The following is a 15,184-nucleotide window of genomic DNA, read 5'->3' on the forward strand; positions in this document are numbered from 1 at the left end:
TAGACCAGCTCTTTGTATCCTAGTCCAAAATGACATTCAGATTATGTTTCTGCAATTAACATATTATGTGCCCAGACACATAATTTATTAACTGAAAATACGTAAACAGACACATAATTTTTGGACCGGAGTCCAAAATGCAAGATAAACCTGGTCCATGGTATAACAATTGCATCTCATGCTAACCACTTCTACTCTTAACACAATATCTTCATAAGGAACAATTCAGGGAAAAGAAAACCACATAATACAGCAAACAATATTACAACAAACAGCTGTGGTTTGATCATGAAGAACCCAGATAACAATGCCAAAGTTCTTGACTGAACCAGCAAAAGAATCGATGTCGTTTTTCGACATTCCAGGTCTAATAACAATGTCGAACACAAATAAGGAGAAACAGATTGGACTTTACAGAAGTTGAATGTACATGTAGTGGCAGTTTGCAAAGAGAAAAACAGATCGGACAATGGGAACAGAACGTTAGCACATGTCTCTCCACAAGGGCAAATTTTTCCAGCTTAGAGTACCCTTTTGTTAAAGGCAGATCAAAAAAGGTAGACAAGTATATACACTTCTAAGAAAAATATGGTCAAAAGGAACTTAATGAAGTAGCAATTAGAGCAAGTGTAAAGCATATAATGACTTTCGGTGCAAGTTAAACATAGAACCATACTGTATATGCAGGCTACTGAGTATTCTATAGAGAAATGTTAAAGAGACCAACTATCAAGTTATTACATGTTATCAAAACAGAATCATTCGGCTACTATTTCTATCTAAGCCCCACTTGTAAGAAGTGAAGATAAAATGATAGAAGTTCAGAATCGTTCAAAAAGATATAAACAATAAGTTCCCGATACCACCTATGCATATCATATACTACTTGATATGAGGCACACAACTCTATCAAAGTGATTGGCCATCTAGCCATGTCATCTCAAGTATGGTTTAATTCAAAATAGAAGCAAGAAATGGTCAGATCGGAATGGTCATAAACCTTGAACAGATAAAATAACTATACAATTTCAAGCTTAAGTTGCAATCAGTGTATCACATTTATTCCAAAACTGAAACATAGAAATGGGTAAGTATCATGAATTATAACTTCACATATAAATTATGGACCAGTATTACTTTCACAGTTTCACAGTAAATAATAACATTACATACAAGAAAATAAAGAATACCAAAGTTAATTATAACCTTTAACAAATACATATCACATTCCAATAGCAACAATAGAGCAAACGTTTAACACAATAAATTCAAATGTAAACAAACCCATGGCTGCAAAACTGTTTCTTCATGCTGCAAGTCACCTTTCATCGCAATTCAAGCATGCTGATTGAGGTTTTCTGTAGGAAGCTGCGAAGAAGCTTCAGGTATACCATGGACGGATTTCATAGTTTGGTATTGAGCTGACAACTGGGGTGCAAAAGGCTGAGTATAGTATATCTGTGCATGTGAGGGATCAGTAAAAGCATAAGCATAATTTCCAGTAGCAGCGGATGTAGGTACAGTAGACTGAGATGGGTGATGGATCTGAGTGAAGCCAGCATACTGTGGGAGATGCTGGCCAGGAGCAACCTGAACCAATTGTGGAGCAACTGCAGTTCTATATGAGCCAGCATTCATTTCAGGTTTAGAGGCAGGACCGTTTCTAGGAGGATTATAGTCAGAAGTAGGAGGGACAACTGTAGTTGCAGGAGGTGTTTGAGGACGGGTAGAAGCTGTGGAAGAAGGCTCACTAGTTTGTTGCACGGGCAAGTTGTACGTTTGTGTAGGTGTAGGCTGCATAAAGTAAACTGGAAATTGATGCTCAAGAGCAGGATGTTGAGGATGATGGTGCTGCTGAGAAGGATATACAGGGTAATAGGATGAGATTGGCATTGCCCCAGCCGGGATATGGTGGACAAACTGCCCAGCTTGAACATATTGTTGATGTTGATGCAATTGTGGATGGTGATCAAAATGGCCTGGCAACACATAACCAGAATCCTGAACTTGCTGTTGAACCTGAGCCCTACTGTTTGGATCACTGATCATTGGGTCAACTGGATTAGCTGAAACCCTAACCCCTGGCTGAATTTGCATCATAGGATCTTGATAAATGTACTGCTTTGGACGAGACAATGGATTTGATGCACTACCCTCACTGGACCAAACAAAATCGCAATTCAGATAAATTATATTGCTACTTTTGACATTTTATCAAAAAAACACATAGAATTCAAGATAAAGATGATCACAAACTAGAACTGAGACCAGTAAAGGGTATGGATTTTTTGTGTACCTTGAAACCGACCCCGGGGAAGGCAAGTCAGTAGGCGCAGGAGGTTTAGGCTGCATTTGGGGAGGCTGCTGCTGCTGCAGTGGAGGCTTTGAGTAACCAACAGGGACACCGTGCTCCGATCTCTCATCATCAGAATAAACTCGGCTAGGATACTCCCCACCTACCACCACCGGTGGCGCCGGAGGTGAAGTCAATGCCGCAAAACCCCCCTCCTCCTGTTTTTGCTCCACCTTGGCTCCAGCCCCAGCCCCAATAGTCATATGTGAGAAATGCTCCTCGATTCCCACTCTGTGATTATCCTCCACGCGCACTCTAATCGGCGGTAAATTCCCCAGCGGAGGAGAGGATGATGTGGAGTCGAAAGACGATGTCATTGCCAACATAGGCGAATCCGGCACCGAGTGAACGTCTTGAGCATTCACTTTCGCGTGGTTTACACCGCCGTTTTTAATGTTAACCGAACCATCCGGCAGAGGCTCCGCATCTTTTCCAGTAGAATTCCCGTTTCCGATATCATCATCGAGTCCCAGAAGGCAATTCACCGATGAAGATTCGGACAGGACTTTTGTGGAAGTAGAAGTAGCTCCATTAAGCGCGTTGAGAAACCAGTCCTCGGACTTGGTTGAGCTCTCGAGAAGCGACCCGATTGACGACATCGTGTCGGACTTTGAAGGAAAGAGGAATAATCGGAGCCGAGATGTCTTCGTACCGTTTGAATTAGAGTTGATGCGGTCGTACTCATCGATCATGTTCTCCAGGTCTTCATCCGTGGTGACGGAGATTAAGGAGTCGAGGTCCTCGTTGGGGAGCTGGTACTTGAGCGAGAAGGAGCGGCCATTCAGGAGCGTTTTGGAGAGGCGGAGGGAGAGGTCGGAGAGCGATGAGTGCCGATCGGTGACGATGATTCGCGTGTCGCCGCCGACGTAGCAGAGCGACTTATCGTGCGGGCGGGGAACGATGTGGCCGCCGTAGCTGCACATCAGCCGCAGCTTTCCGCCGCCTGGAGCTGCGGCGGCGTACGGAGGAGGCTCATCCCAGTCAGTGTTGCGTGACCGCGGCGAGGAGTCAATCGAGTCAGCGTAGTTGACATGCGTTGGTGGCGGCGGCGGAATCTGCGGCTGTTGTTGCCCCACCGCCGCGACCGCCGCCGCGGCGGATGAATTAGGTCCGCTTGAGAGAGGCGGAGTATCCATAGACGGCCGCAGAGGATTTGGGCGAAATTTGTTAAAAGGGGGGTAAGAGGTTTCGCCAGGCAGGATTTCTCATGTACTCGATAATCGAAATTCTCCAGCTGTTTTCCATTTTTTATTTACATTTTCTTTTAAATATTCAATGGATAGATTCGTAAATTCCATTAACACCCCTAAACTTTTAGTAATTATATTTTAACACCTTTGAACTTTAAAATGCTAAATTCACCCCCTCAACTTGTACTTTTTGAATCAACCCCACAACAACTTTTCTCCTTTTTTTTGACAAACTCTTCTTGATTTAAGATTTCTCGATCGATTTTCAACTATTGCTATGGTGGATATCATGCTTGCCAAGTTATTTGTAACATGTTTTTGTTCACGGTAAATATACCTGACAATAACATAAATTTGTATTTAGTTTGATAATCAAAAGGACTTTTTAAGTGAACTAAAAGTGTATGAAATTGAAGTTAATATTTTAAGTTTAACAGGGTATATTGATTTGTTTATTAAAATGTATGTGGTGTCTTTACATTTTTTATAATCAAAATTTAAATTTATCAATTCATTGTATTTAAATGATTATGGGGAACATCTGAAGTGATCCATTCGTTTAATTATTCCAAAAAGACTACTTAGATGAACTATAATTGGAGTTGTGAATCGTACTCGCGATACAATTAAAGTGATACGGTGTAACGATTTATATCACATTTTTTAGTATTACTTAAATTATTACAGTGTGTTTGGTTGGAGATGGGGAATTACGTGGTAAATGAATTGCAATTTCATGGGAGATGAATTGCTGGGAATAAAGTGGAAATTTAAATTCCAATGTTGATTTACAGGAATAGAATTACTAGGAATTTCAATTCCAATGTTTGGTATACATAAGAATTGAAAGATAATAAGTAGTATAAAGTTCAAAATGTCTATTGTTATTGCCAGACATTAATTTTAAGTTAAAAATGGAATGAGTAATTTTGACTCATCACTATATTTTTTTTTTTCCTAAAACTCCAGGAATTAAAATCGCAGGGGGACATAGGATTTTAATTCTATGAAAATGGAGGAATTGTAATTCCTTTCAACCAAACCAGAGAACTTTGTGGCCTTTGGAATTAGGTGGGAATTAAGTGTGAAGAAATTTAAATTCCCTTCAACCAAACGCTCTGTTAAAGCACAAAAAACTAATACATTCACTAGAGTTCAAACTTGTGACCTATCATTTGGGAGGACTATAATTATGCCACTTGACCATAAATGTTAAGAGTTATTGATTTATTTATTATAAAGTAAAAGTTAAGGGGGTTCTTGCAAAAAAATCTTATAAATGTTAACTTCATCAACTCATGTCATTTAACACAAATGATTAGGATTGAATTTGAGATAATGATAAATCATTTTTAAAATTATTTAGATGAATCACAATTAGAGTAATTAACTACTCCAATTGCTACTATTATTTTATTATTATCTAAGGCTACAAATTTGGTGGAAACAATATAATTAAAGTGATTCATCAATAATTTTAATTGTAGTAGCGATGTTCTAATCGTTATAATTTCAACATTCCTTTAAAATTAGCTTAAAAATTAAAGTATCAAATATGACTCATTGTATTAGTTAAGAAAACAATTTATAAGACAATATAAATAGATGCATACATTGTTATTTTACTTTTCACATTATATCGACAATTTTAAAAAGGCATAGTCTCTATACTATATTGATATTTTTAAGAATAAGGTATGATATCCATATGACTATATTTTATGATTTTTGCTAATAAGATATTAAATTTTGTGTTTTTTTTTTTAATCAATAAGGGGGGAAAACCCAAAGAAAGAACTAGTTGCATCTATGGTTGAAAAAATCGCTAGGCAATCTTTAGACACTTGGGGGCGCCTAGGCGGTGATTAATCGGCGGCTAGGCGCCTTGTGTATATATGTTTTTTAAAGATATGTTTAAAATATTTTAATTTTTAAGACTAATAATTATAAATTATATAATACTTTAATAGTTAATATTAAAATATTAACCTAAAAAATATAGAGTTTTAACAATTTATGGTTATTTCCGCTCAAAACGATGTTATTTTGAGTGAAATAACCAATTAAAAAAAAAACAATAGTTAATTAGCCGACTATACGGCCTAGGCAGTCAGCCGGTCGGCCGCCTAGACCACCGATTATGGTGATACGCTAGGCGGCTGACCGGCAACACTAGTTGCATTTCATAATGATCCTTCTAGAGTTCAGACCCATACACAATCATCATTTAAGGCTCTCTGAATCTTGAGATGTGATCTTACCATTTTATTCTAATTGCTTTATTTGACAATTGTCAAGTTAACCAAAGTGTCAATAATATAATTTAATTTTGCTTTATAGTGAACATGATTTTTCATAAATATCCAATCTTTACCCATCCAACAGAAGTCTATAACTATGAGCCTACTATTTCTCCAAAAAAAAAAAAAAAAAAAAAAAAAAAAAAAAAACTATGAGGCTACTTTGAATCTAATGAAAACTCATCATTCTTGAATTTGAATATGGTCACCAAGTCAAAAATGAGTTCACCAAACTAAACATTTAAAGTGACACACAAAGTTACTGTCAATTACAAATTTGTTGTTTTATCCCACATATTTGGAGTTCCACTCGAAAAAGTAAATTGGACTACAATAAAGTTTTAAAGTCAAAATGTTGTCAAAAAAAAAAAAAAAAACATTACATTTAGAGGAAGTTTGGTACTTTTCATCTATTAAGTTTTATGGGAAAATATTTTCGAATAATATGTTTGATGAGAATAACTATACAAGTAAATTTAATTAACATGTTTAGTTGAATGTACACATGATGCATGGGTTGAACTCGCTTGTAATATGAAAAAAAAAATTTTTGTATTTTCGTTTTAAATATTCGCAAATGTTTGTTTAAAATAATAATGTAAAATAGTTAGATATAAATTGAATAGAAATTAACTCTTAAATGATTATATATTGATTTAAATATTCTTAATATATTATAACAATTTTATTCCGTGCATCGCACGGGTGAAAATACTAGTTAACATAAAAAACAAAAATGATCAAATTGACCAAAATATTTAAAATATAGGACGTAATTGATCCCAAAAATAAGATAAAATAAAATTAATTAGGTGATAACAACATATAGATTAGATTGAACTTTTTTTTTGGGGACTATATTTTATTAAATTAAAAAAAAAAGATAAAATTTACATGTTACAATATATTATATTGGGAAAATTGTAAAAAATGTTCCTCTATAATATGTCAATTATCTGTGTTACACCTGAATTATGAGTGGTGTAAATGTTGCCCCTCAATTATCAAAACGGTGCACATATAGCCCCTCTCGTAATGGACATGTGATTCCCCGTTAGTGTACGACACTGTTAAGTTGGAGTAAATATGTAATTTAGTTGTTTTTTCCCTCCCTCGATTCGAAGTACCAGCGATGGACAACGGTGGGGAACCACAGGTCCGTTACGGGAGGGGCTATACGTGCACCATTTTGATAATTGAGGGGCAACATTTACACCACTCATAATTCAGGGGTGACTTGATAATTGACATATTATATATCGGCATTTTTTACAATTTTTCCTATTATATTTAAAGAAAAACAATAGCCCCTCTATTATTCTGAATTAGTTATTTTAATCAATCACAATCTTCACTTTTAAAATTAATCCTTAAAATCTTTTTTTTTTTTTTTTTAAAGTGTTATGTTTGTGTGATTTAACCTAGTGACACGAAGTGATTTTTTACATAAATTTTTATATCACTAGAGAAACTAACACCGTATGTTATAGTGTTAAATCATTTCAAAAAATAAACTTATTTACATATGTCATAATCAAAGAACTCCAAAGCATGGATATCAAAGAACATTTTTGTTTGGTATGAGAGGATTTCATTAGAACAATTGAATTCAATGTTGGGTATGAGAGGATTTCAATATAATACTTGCACCACATGCTAATTCTCCAAAATAGGTTATTATAGATATTTACACTGTACATTGCATATTAAAGGAGGGAGCCACAATAACCTTTCTAATAGGGTGACCGGATAATTGTTCAAACATTTCACTCTTTTAAAAACTTTAAGATAAAAAAGGGAACGTTATCGCCTATAATACAACATTATTTATCCGATAACTGATAATCAACAAAGTCATAAAACTACATTGATGTATTTAGATTACAAGTAATGATAGACACATAGATTATAGAGTTCTCTATTAATTTTATTGATAATACTCAACACTATTTTAAAAAATGTAAAATTCGCATCTAACTACACAAGACTCTTATACACACACAATCATTTATACCCTAACATTGCCATTATTAGATTTTCATCTGAAATCCATGCAACTAAGAAAAGAAAAATAAGAATCTTACATCAACTAAGTAATAGAGCTATTCTTACATTACACACCATTTCTACAAAACAAATACCATGCTTGGGGCAAAATAATAATAATAATAAAGAACTAGGTACAAAAAAAAAATCAATTATCTACACGGGTAGCTGAATTGATTATTCCTTAAGGGTCAAATAGGCCACTCAACTACGCGTCTACGCACAACATTGCAATTAGGCCATTGAACTAAAAAAGAATGCAATTGAACCATTAAACAACACAAAAACATACAATTTAATTCAAAATGACTTGTTTACCAGATGTAGCAAGTTACTGATTTTAAAATTATATTTTTAAAATAATATTTAATAAATAAATAATTAAAATATTAAAAAAAAAAAAAACAGAAACTGCCGCCCGGAGACGATTCGGCCGAATCGTCTTCGGCCGGCTTCGTCTCCGTGGCTGGAGACGAAACTCCGTCTCCAGCTATGGAGACAAAGATCTTCGTCTCCATAGCATAATATTTTAATTATTTAATTATTAAAAATTATTTTTAAAAATTAATTTTAAAATCGGTAACTTGCAACATCAGGTAAATAAGTCATTTTGAGTTAAATTGCATATTTTTGTGTTGTTTAATGGCTCAATTACATTATTTTTTAGTTCAATGACCTAATTATAATGTTGTGCGCAGTTGAGTGACCTATTTGACCCTTATTCCTAAATTATATGTAAGAACATAAAAACAAACGTTGGCACTCCTCACCTAATGTGGTTGATTCTTTATGAGCATTGAAGACTTATAACAAACCTCTAAATCATTGATAATTGATCCCTTTCATTATCCTGTTGATCTAAGTATAAGGCTCAAGATTGAGAAAATTTTACCTTCTACTGCACACAAAAAAATAAAAATAAAAATTTGAGTATGGATATATAAGCAAAATTCAAGTTTAGGAGGACAAGAAATAATGATATTTAATGATTTTACAATGTTTTTTATAGTCGCAAGTTGCAAAATTTGGCGTGAAAATGCCGTTGCCGACATCTAAAAATCTTGTTAACTGTTGACGTTAATCCAGGATGCTTATAATCCCCACGCGGCACGCGCTCGCTAATCCCTTGCAACATTTCTAACTTTTCACTTTCTTCTTTTTTCTTTTCTTTTTTTTCCTCTAAATTCTCTTCATCTTCCTCAAATAAATATTTTTTTTAAAAAGAAAATCTGTACCCATTTTGAGGAATTCAAGCCTACAGCTCACTGGCTCAACTACTGTGATTGTTTATTTACAGCGGTCCCATTATATACAGTTCTTTGTCTCTATAGATCACTTCAGAATTCAGAAACAACAAAAGAAGAAAAAGGATTACAAAAATCTCAAATTTGAAGATATCTCTTTCATTTTCATGACTAGCAGCACTATGGTGCTTTTAAGATAAGGTTTAATAATGCCTTTTGAATCATAATCTTATCTTTATTATTCTTAATTCAAACACTAATTATCAGTTTTGCTGCCCATACTGTTGGGTTCTGAAGAGTGTATCTCACACTCTTTATTTTTTATTTTCCTTTTCTGTGTGTTTTTTTGTTCTTGGAGTTTCAGAATCTTTGTATGTGTTTGTCCTGAGAACCCAAGATTTAGCAATGGCTTGGAGGAACAAGATGCCCAATTTCAGATATATCATTCAGGTTTTTGTCCTTTCCCAATTGTTCCCTTTTATCCTGTCTTGTAAATTATTATTTAGTTTTTTTTTTCTTTTTTTGGGTCAATTTTTAATTTAGTGCCTTTTTAGTATAGAATTAATGTTATTGTTTAGTGTTTACACCATAAATTTCCATAATTCTTCAAGTGTACACTAAAATGGTGTGGTTAGTTCAGTAAGAAATCTGTAATTTTCAGCTTTCAATTGCCCAACACACCTCTTTGAAGTTGCTTAATTGTACTGGCAATAGAAGGATTAACTTTCCCAGTTCTTCAGAAGTAAGCAATGGTAGTTTTCAGATTCATAGGCTTGGGGTGGGTGGGTGGGGGGTGGGGGGGGGGGGGGAGGAGGGAGTTTATGTTCTTTGAATTACTAACATATATTTGAACCTGGGAGGTGTGGTTGAGTGGAAGGGACTTATCGATCCTTAACCAAACCAAACGTCAAGGGATTGATCCTTGGTCTTGGGTATGGAACAACCTTAAATCTCCAGACCAGCTATCCCACCAGGTGCCTTCAATTCAGCGAGGGGTTTAGTCATTGTGTTTGGCGGTTCTTTGAATTACTAACATATACATAGTATTTGAAAGATGGATAATGGCGAGGCAAAATCATGAGTCCTAGGAATCATGATTCACATATGTAGTGTGTGTGTGTGTGTTTTAGATTTCTTCTGTTGAATGAATGTATAGGTTGCTTGGTGTTATTTTCCTTTTCGTTTTTTTCTGAATTTTCTCGGTTTTGATTCGAACTAAGCAGGGTGCACCAGATGATGTCGAGCCAGGGTGCCAGCACACTATTCAGTCCCACGGTTCAACGCTTGCGTGGGATCATAAACTAGACTGGCTTATAATGCTGCTGCTTTTGGTGATAGAGGTCGCCCTCTACATCGTTGGTCCATTTTATCGTTTTGTAGGCGTGGACATGATGACGGATCTTAAATATCCCATGAAAGAGAACACGGTCCCTGTTTGGGCTGTTCCCGTGAGTATAACTTATTACGAGTAATTGTTAATTTGTTTATGCCAATTATGCAATTATAAGTCTTGTTTTTATTTTTGTTATATATTTCCTAGTAATTCTTAAGAAAGTTCGATTTGATCGATATGGCATGAAAATAACTAGTCAGTATTCTGTCCCCGAACAGCTATATGCAGTGCTTTTGCCGATTCTCATCTTCGTTTTCTTCTATATTCGAAGGAAGAATGTCTACGATCTGCACCACAGCATACTAGGTAATTTACTCGGTTTCGTGCGTTTTATTAGTGGAAATTCTAAGGATTTCTTGAGTTTCTAATAATTTCGTTAAGCACGAAACTGCAGGGCTTGTATTTTCCGTGCTTATAACTGCTGTCTTGACAGACGCAATTAAGAATGCAGTTGGCCGGCCTCGACCCGACTTTTTCTGGCGTTGTTTTCCGGATGGACGAGATGTAAGGAACCACAAGGCTTAGAAATCTGTCATATTCATTGACACGATAATACGTATCAATAGTGTACAACTTTTTACATCGTATATGTTTGCATATGGTACCGTTTATAGATACACCCATTGTATGTATTCATGTGTGTAACTTCCATATTTGTGAATTCAATTACGTGCAGTGTTGATGATAGAAGCCATCGAAATTATCCAGATCGATATGCTTTATTGACTCTATTATTGCACTTATTATTGGATCTCTGTACTCTTTTCAGCGATATGATCGTTGGGGCAATGTGGTATGTCATGGTAACGAGAGTGACATAAAGGAAGGGCATAAGAGTTTTCCAAGCGGTCATACTTCGTGTAAGATATTTATTTTTGTTTTTTATTTTGTTAGACGTCATACATGGTAGGCATATATTTAGTCATTAGTATAGCATGATCTTAGGAATTGATTTCCAATCCCTACCGTAGATAGTATCAATTTATTGTATAGATTCTTCTCTTGTTTACATGGTATCAGAGTCTGTTCGGTCCACTTTGTGTTCACCTGGTTGTTTACCGTGGTATGGGTGGCGTCCTGGTTTTGTTTCAGGGGAGGGTCTAATCCCAAGCCCGATTGTTCGGTCCACATGATCAACTAGTTAGATTCAAAATGGCCCAGTTGTCTACTCAAGGGTGAGGAATAATATAGGTTTATAAGGTTATGACTTATGAGTTAGACTAGCTAATTGATTGGATTCAGTCTTTTAGTGTGGTTTGATCCATGCACATTATAGTCTAATTGAGTGACCTTGACCCTAGATTATTAAGTTATAACATATTTTTTACAATACCTTTTGAGATGGTATAATTTTGGTTTCATCAATGCTTGTTGACTGGAATTGTTGAAGAAAGTTTTTCTTGCTGATCAGAAAAATAAAAATCCCTTTCATCTGACAAAGACTGGTTGTTTTATAGGGTCCTTTGCGGGGCTAGGTTTCCTTTCATTGTATTTAGCTGGGAAAATTAAAGCGTTTGATCGCAGAGGCCACGTGGCGAAGCTATGCATCGTTTTTCTTCCTCTTCTTGTGGCGTCTCTTGTTGCTGTTTCGCGTGTGGATGACTACTGGCATCATTGGCAAGACGTGTTTGCCGGGGGTCTCTTAGGTTTGTTTCTCGTTGCTCGGTGCATATAACTCAAGTAATTACGCGTTTCCTTTTACTCCCGTTTATCTTGCTTTCAGGTCTTGTAGTCGCAACATTCTGCTATCTCCAATTTTTCCCACCGCCATATCACACTGAATGTAAGCCCCGTTTATTTGCCCTTTTTTACTATAGTTGTGTTTTGCCGTACTTTCCTAAGGCTTTCGTTTTTCGTGATCCTTCGTCTCCCTATCTACTTTTGGATTATTATACATAACGTAAAAACTCTTTTAGCTAATAATAGCCAAAACATGCCATCTTTTTCTTGTAGCATCAAATAAAGCACACACGAACCATTCTCTCATAAGATTATCATCACATTCTAGTTTCTCGAGTGTTGGAAATGATTTGAAATTGCACTACATGGGAACCGAATGAATCTCGAAGGTGAAATGGAGAAATGATTTGATGTTAGTTTGTGTTAAGAGTCCACATTGATAAAACAAGAGAGAACATATGTGTTTATAAGGCTATGAGTTAGACTAGTTAATTGATTGGATTCCGTCTTTCAGTGTGGTTTGGCCTATGTGCATTATAGTCCAGTTGAGTGACCTTGAAACTAGGGATTTATACTCTCGAGCCTTAGAGTTGGTATTGCCAAAGGGTTTCCGGGTGACATCTTTGAGAACCGAAACAAAGACTCATTTTTGGTAAAATTGGGAAACCATCAAAACCAAACTAATGTTTTTGGCTTCGGTTTAGGTTGGTTGGTTTAGTAGCATAACGGTTGGTGTTTTGTCGTGCCAACAGGTTGTGTTAAGAGTCCACATTGATAAAATAAGAGAGAACATATGGGTTTATAGGGCTATGAGTTAGACCAATTAATTGATTGGATTCAGTCTTTCAGTGTGGTTTGACCTATGTGCATTATAGCCCAGTTGAGTGACCTTGAAACTAGGGATTTATACTCTCGAGCCTTTCCGGGTGACATCTTTGAAAACCGAAACAAGACTCATTTTTGGCAAAAATGGGAAACCATCGAAACCAAACTAATGTTTTTGGCTTCTTCGATTTAGGTTGGTTGGTTTAGTAGCATAACGGTTGGTGTTTTGTCGTGCCAACAGGTTGTAGTCCCTACGCATACTCCCGAGCAGTGGAAGAGTTTCGCAGTCATTCACGAGCACACGCCGCTGTTGTTAATGGACCAAATATACAGCGCCTAGAGCTGCCCGCAGCAGCAGCAGATCAGCAAACGAGCTATCCATCCGAGGATGTGGAGCGTGGCAGGACGTGAATACAACGAGACGACAACCTTTGATCGGGTCGAAGTTTCCGAGGTAGATTCATAGTTTCTTGTGAATATTCTTCAGGTAAGAACTTCACTTCTAGATTGCTAAAAAAATGGCAGTGCAGAAGCTTGCAGAGAAATAGCCTTTCTTCTTTCTTTCTGTAAGAAGTTTAGAACATAGTACTGTAATGTGATCATGGGACCAACTGAGGTTGAAACATGAACATGTAGAAACAGTTTGTGTTTTTTTTTTTTTTTTAATTTAAATGTTGAATATAATAATGATTGTCTTGAATAATTGTCAAATTTCAATGAAGAAAAAGAGTAAGTATAAAGGTAAACTAAGCCTCCTAAGTGAAGCTAAATAGTGTAATTGAGCCCCTAATAAAAAAATCATTAAAACTTCTAAAACCCCTTTGTCATAAATAATTATCTGTTTACATTTTTATTATTTCATTTTCAACAAAGATGAAATAAAATAATTTTATCATTTTAAGTCTTTTGTAATTTCTCTCTTGTGAACTCTTTTAATTGATAATAAAATTGTATAATAACGCTCTTTATTAAATAGTTGAATGACGCAAATTTAAACTTTATGCAATTTGTGGTTTATATGCATTTCAGAAATATAAAGTAGGAGAAATTACATTTTTGTCCCTTAATATTTTCAGGATATGCTATCTTATACATTGAAATTATCAATCAAAAAGTTTTTTTTTTGAGAAATATTATAAATTCAAATATGTGTTTTTTTTTTACATTTGAAAGTTTAAACTAAATTTTATTTTTTAAAAATACGTGTAATTTTTAAAGGAAAAATCAATTCAAAATTATTTTTCAGATAAAAATATCATTTAAGAGAATAATTAAAATGATGCTATTTTTAAGTGATTTCAATGAAGAACCGTGTGAAGGGGTTGTCTGTCTTTTAGAAACAAAAACTTACTAAATCGCTAGAAGGAGGGCTCGAACCTCCGACCTTGTGGTTAACAGCCACACGCTCTAACCAACTGAGCTATTCCAGCTTATGTTTACAATATTGCAATTAAAGTATTTATTAAATCTATTTAAATACAGTGCTTTTATATTAATAAATTTGTTTTTATTTAAAAATTTAACAAAAACAAATTAATATATTTAAAATGTAAAAATTATAATAATTTTTTGTTTTCATTATTTATTTCCATAAATAATAATTATCTTGTATTAAAATTATATTTTTTGAAAACATAAGAAAATATATATTTAAAAACTCAAAAGAAAACTATACACAAACTCATATGTATAATTTGTCACACATTAGCGGTAAACAAAGAGTAACTTTGACCAATTATGATTATTAGGCCAATCCACTAAGGCTAACTATATCCCTAAAAGGATGAGACTTGCAAGTTCATATAAAAATTTCTTTCTGAATTTTTATTTTCTTATTTTTTTTTTTTCATTTCTCTTTCAAGCTTGCAAACAAGCACAAAAGTTATAATTTTGCCTGAAAGGAATGAAGCCTTTGAACCAAAAGTGGGCAAATTATACTTTAGACCCAGATTTAAAAATACATAATTTATATACTGAATGTTTACATTTTACATATTGAAAATGTTTCCAATTTACATATGTTAAATGTTCATAATTTAAATACTGAATATTCACAATTTGCATACTGAATATTCACAATTTACATATTGAATATTTACAATTTTATATAATAAATGTTCACAATTTGAATTGTAAACCTTCAATATGTAAAT

The 15,184-nt window shown here is 34.7% G+C and overlaps 2 protein-coding genes and 1 non-coding gene across 4 annotated transcripts; 1 reads left to right on the top strand and 2 right to left on the bottom strand.

Moving 5' to 3' along the window:
* Nucleotides 1-1,084: 1,084 nt before the first annotated feature.
* LOC109160949 lies at nt 1,085-3,570 on the bottom strand. The gene is made up of 2 exons (XM_019309212.1): nt 2,297-3,570; nt 1,085-2,158 (listed from the first exon to the last, which is right to left on the bottom strand). Exons 1-2 carry the CDS (start codon nt 3,487-3,489, stop codon nt 1,336-1,338), a joined length of 2,016 nt encoding a protein of 671 aa, XP_019164757.1. The 5' UTR covers nt 3,490-3,570; the 3' UTR covers nt 1,085-1,335.
* Nucleotides 3,571-9,059: 5,489 nt separating this feature from the next.
* LOC109160951 (putative lipid phosphate phosphatase 3, chloroplastic) lies at nt 9,060-13,731 on the top strand. Of its 2 annotated transcripts, XM_019309219.1 has the most exons (10): nt 9,060-9,224; nt 9,271-9,334; nt 9,498-9,583; nt 10,357-10,581; nt 10,745-10,832; nt 10,921-11,030; nt 11,296-11,386; nt 11,984-12,172; nt 12,250-12,309; nt 13,273-13,731. In XM_019309219.1, exons 3-10 carry the CDS (start codon nt 9,539-9,541, stop codon nt 13,440-13,442), a joined length of 978 nt encoding a protein of 325 aa, XP_019164764.1. In that variant the 5' UTR covers nt 9,060-9,224; nt 9,271-9,334; nt 9,498-9,538; the 3' UTR covers nt 13,443-13,731. The 2 variants fall into 2 exon arrangements, with proteins under 2 accessions (XP_019164764.1, XP_019164763.1); XM_019309218.1 differs by lacking the exon at nt 9,060-9,224 and having other exon boundaries at nt 9,303-9,583.
* A 656-nt stretch (nt 13,732-14,387) lies between these two features.
* On the bottom strand, nt 14,388-14,461 carry TRNAN-GUU. The gene has a single exon. It is a non-coding gene; the product is annotated as a tRNA-Asn (tRNA).
* Nucleotides 14,462-15,184: the final 723 nt, after the last annotated feature.

Source organism: Ipomoea nil, unplaced genomic scaffold (assembly GCF_001879475.1).
Source record: "Ipomoea nil cultivar Tokyo-kokei standard unplaced genomic scaffold, Asagao_1.1 scaffold2921, whole genome shotgun sequence".
Taxonomy (NCBI): Eukaryota; Viridiplantae; Streptophyta; class Magnoliopsida; order Solanales; family Convolvulaceae; genus Ipomoea; species Ipomoea nil.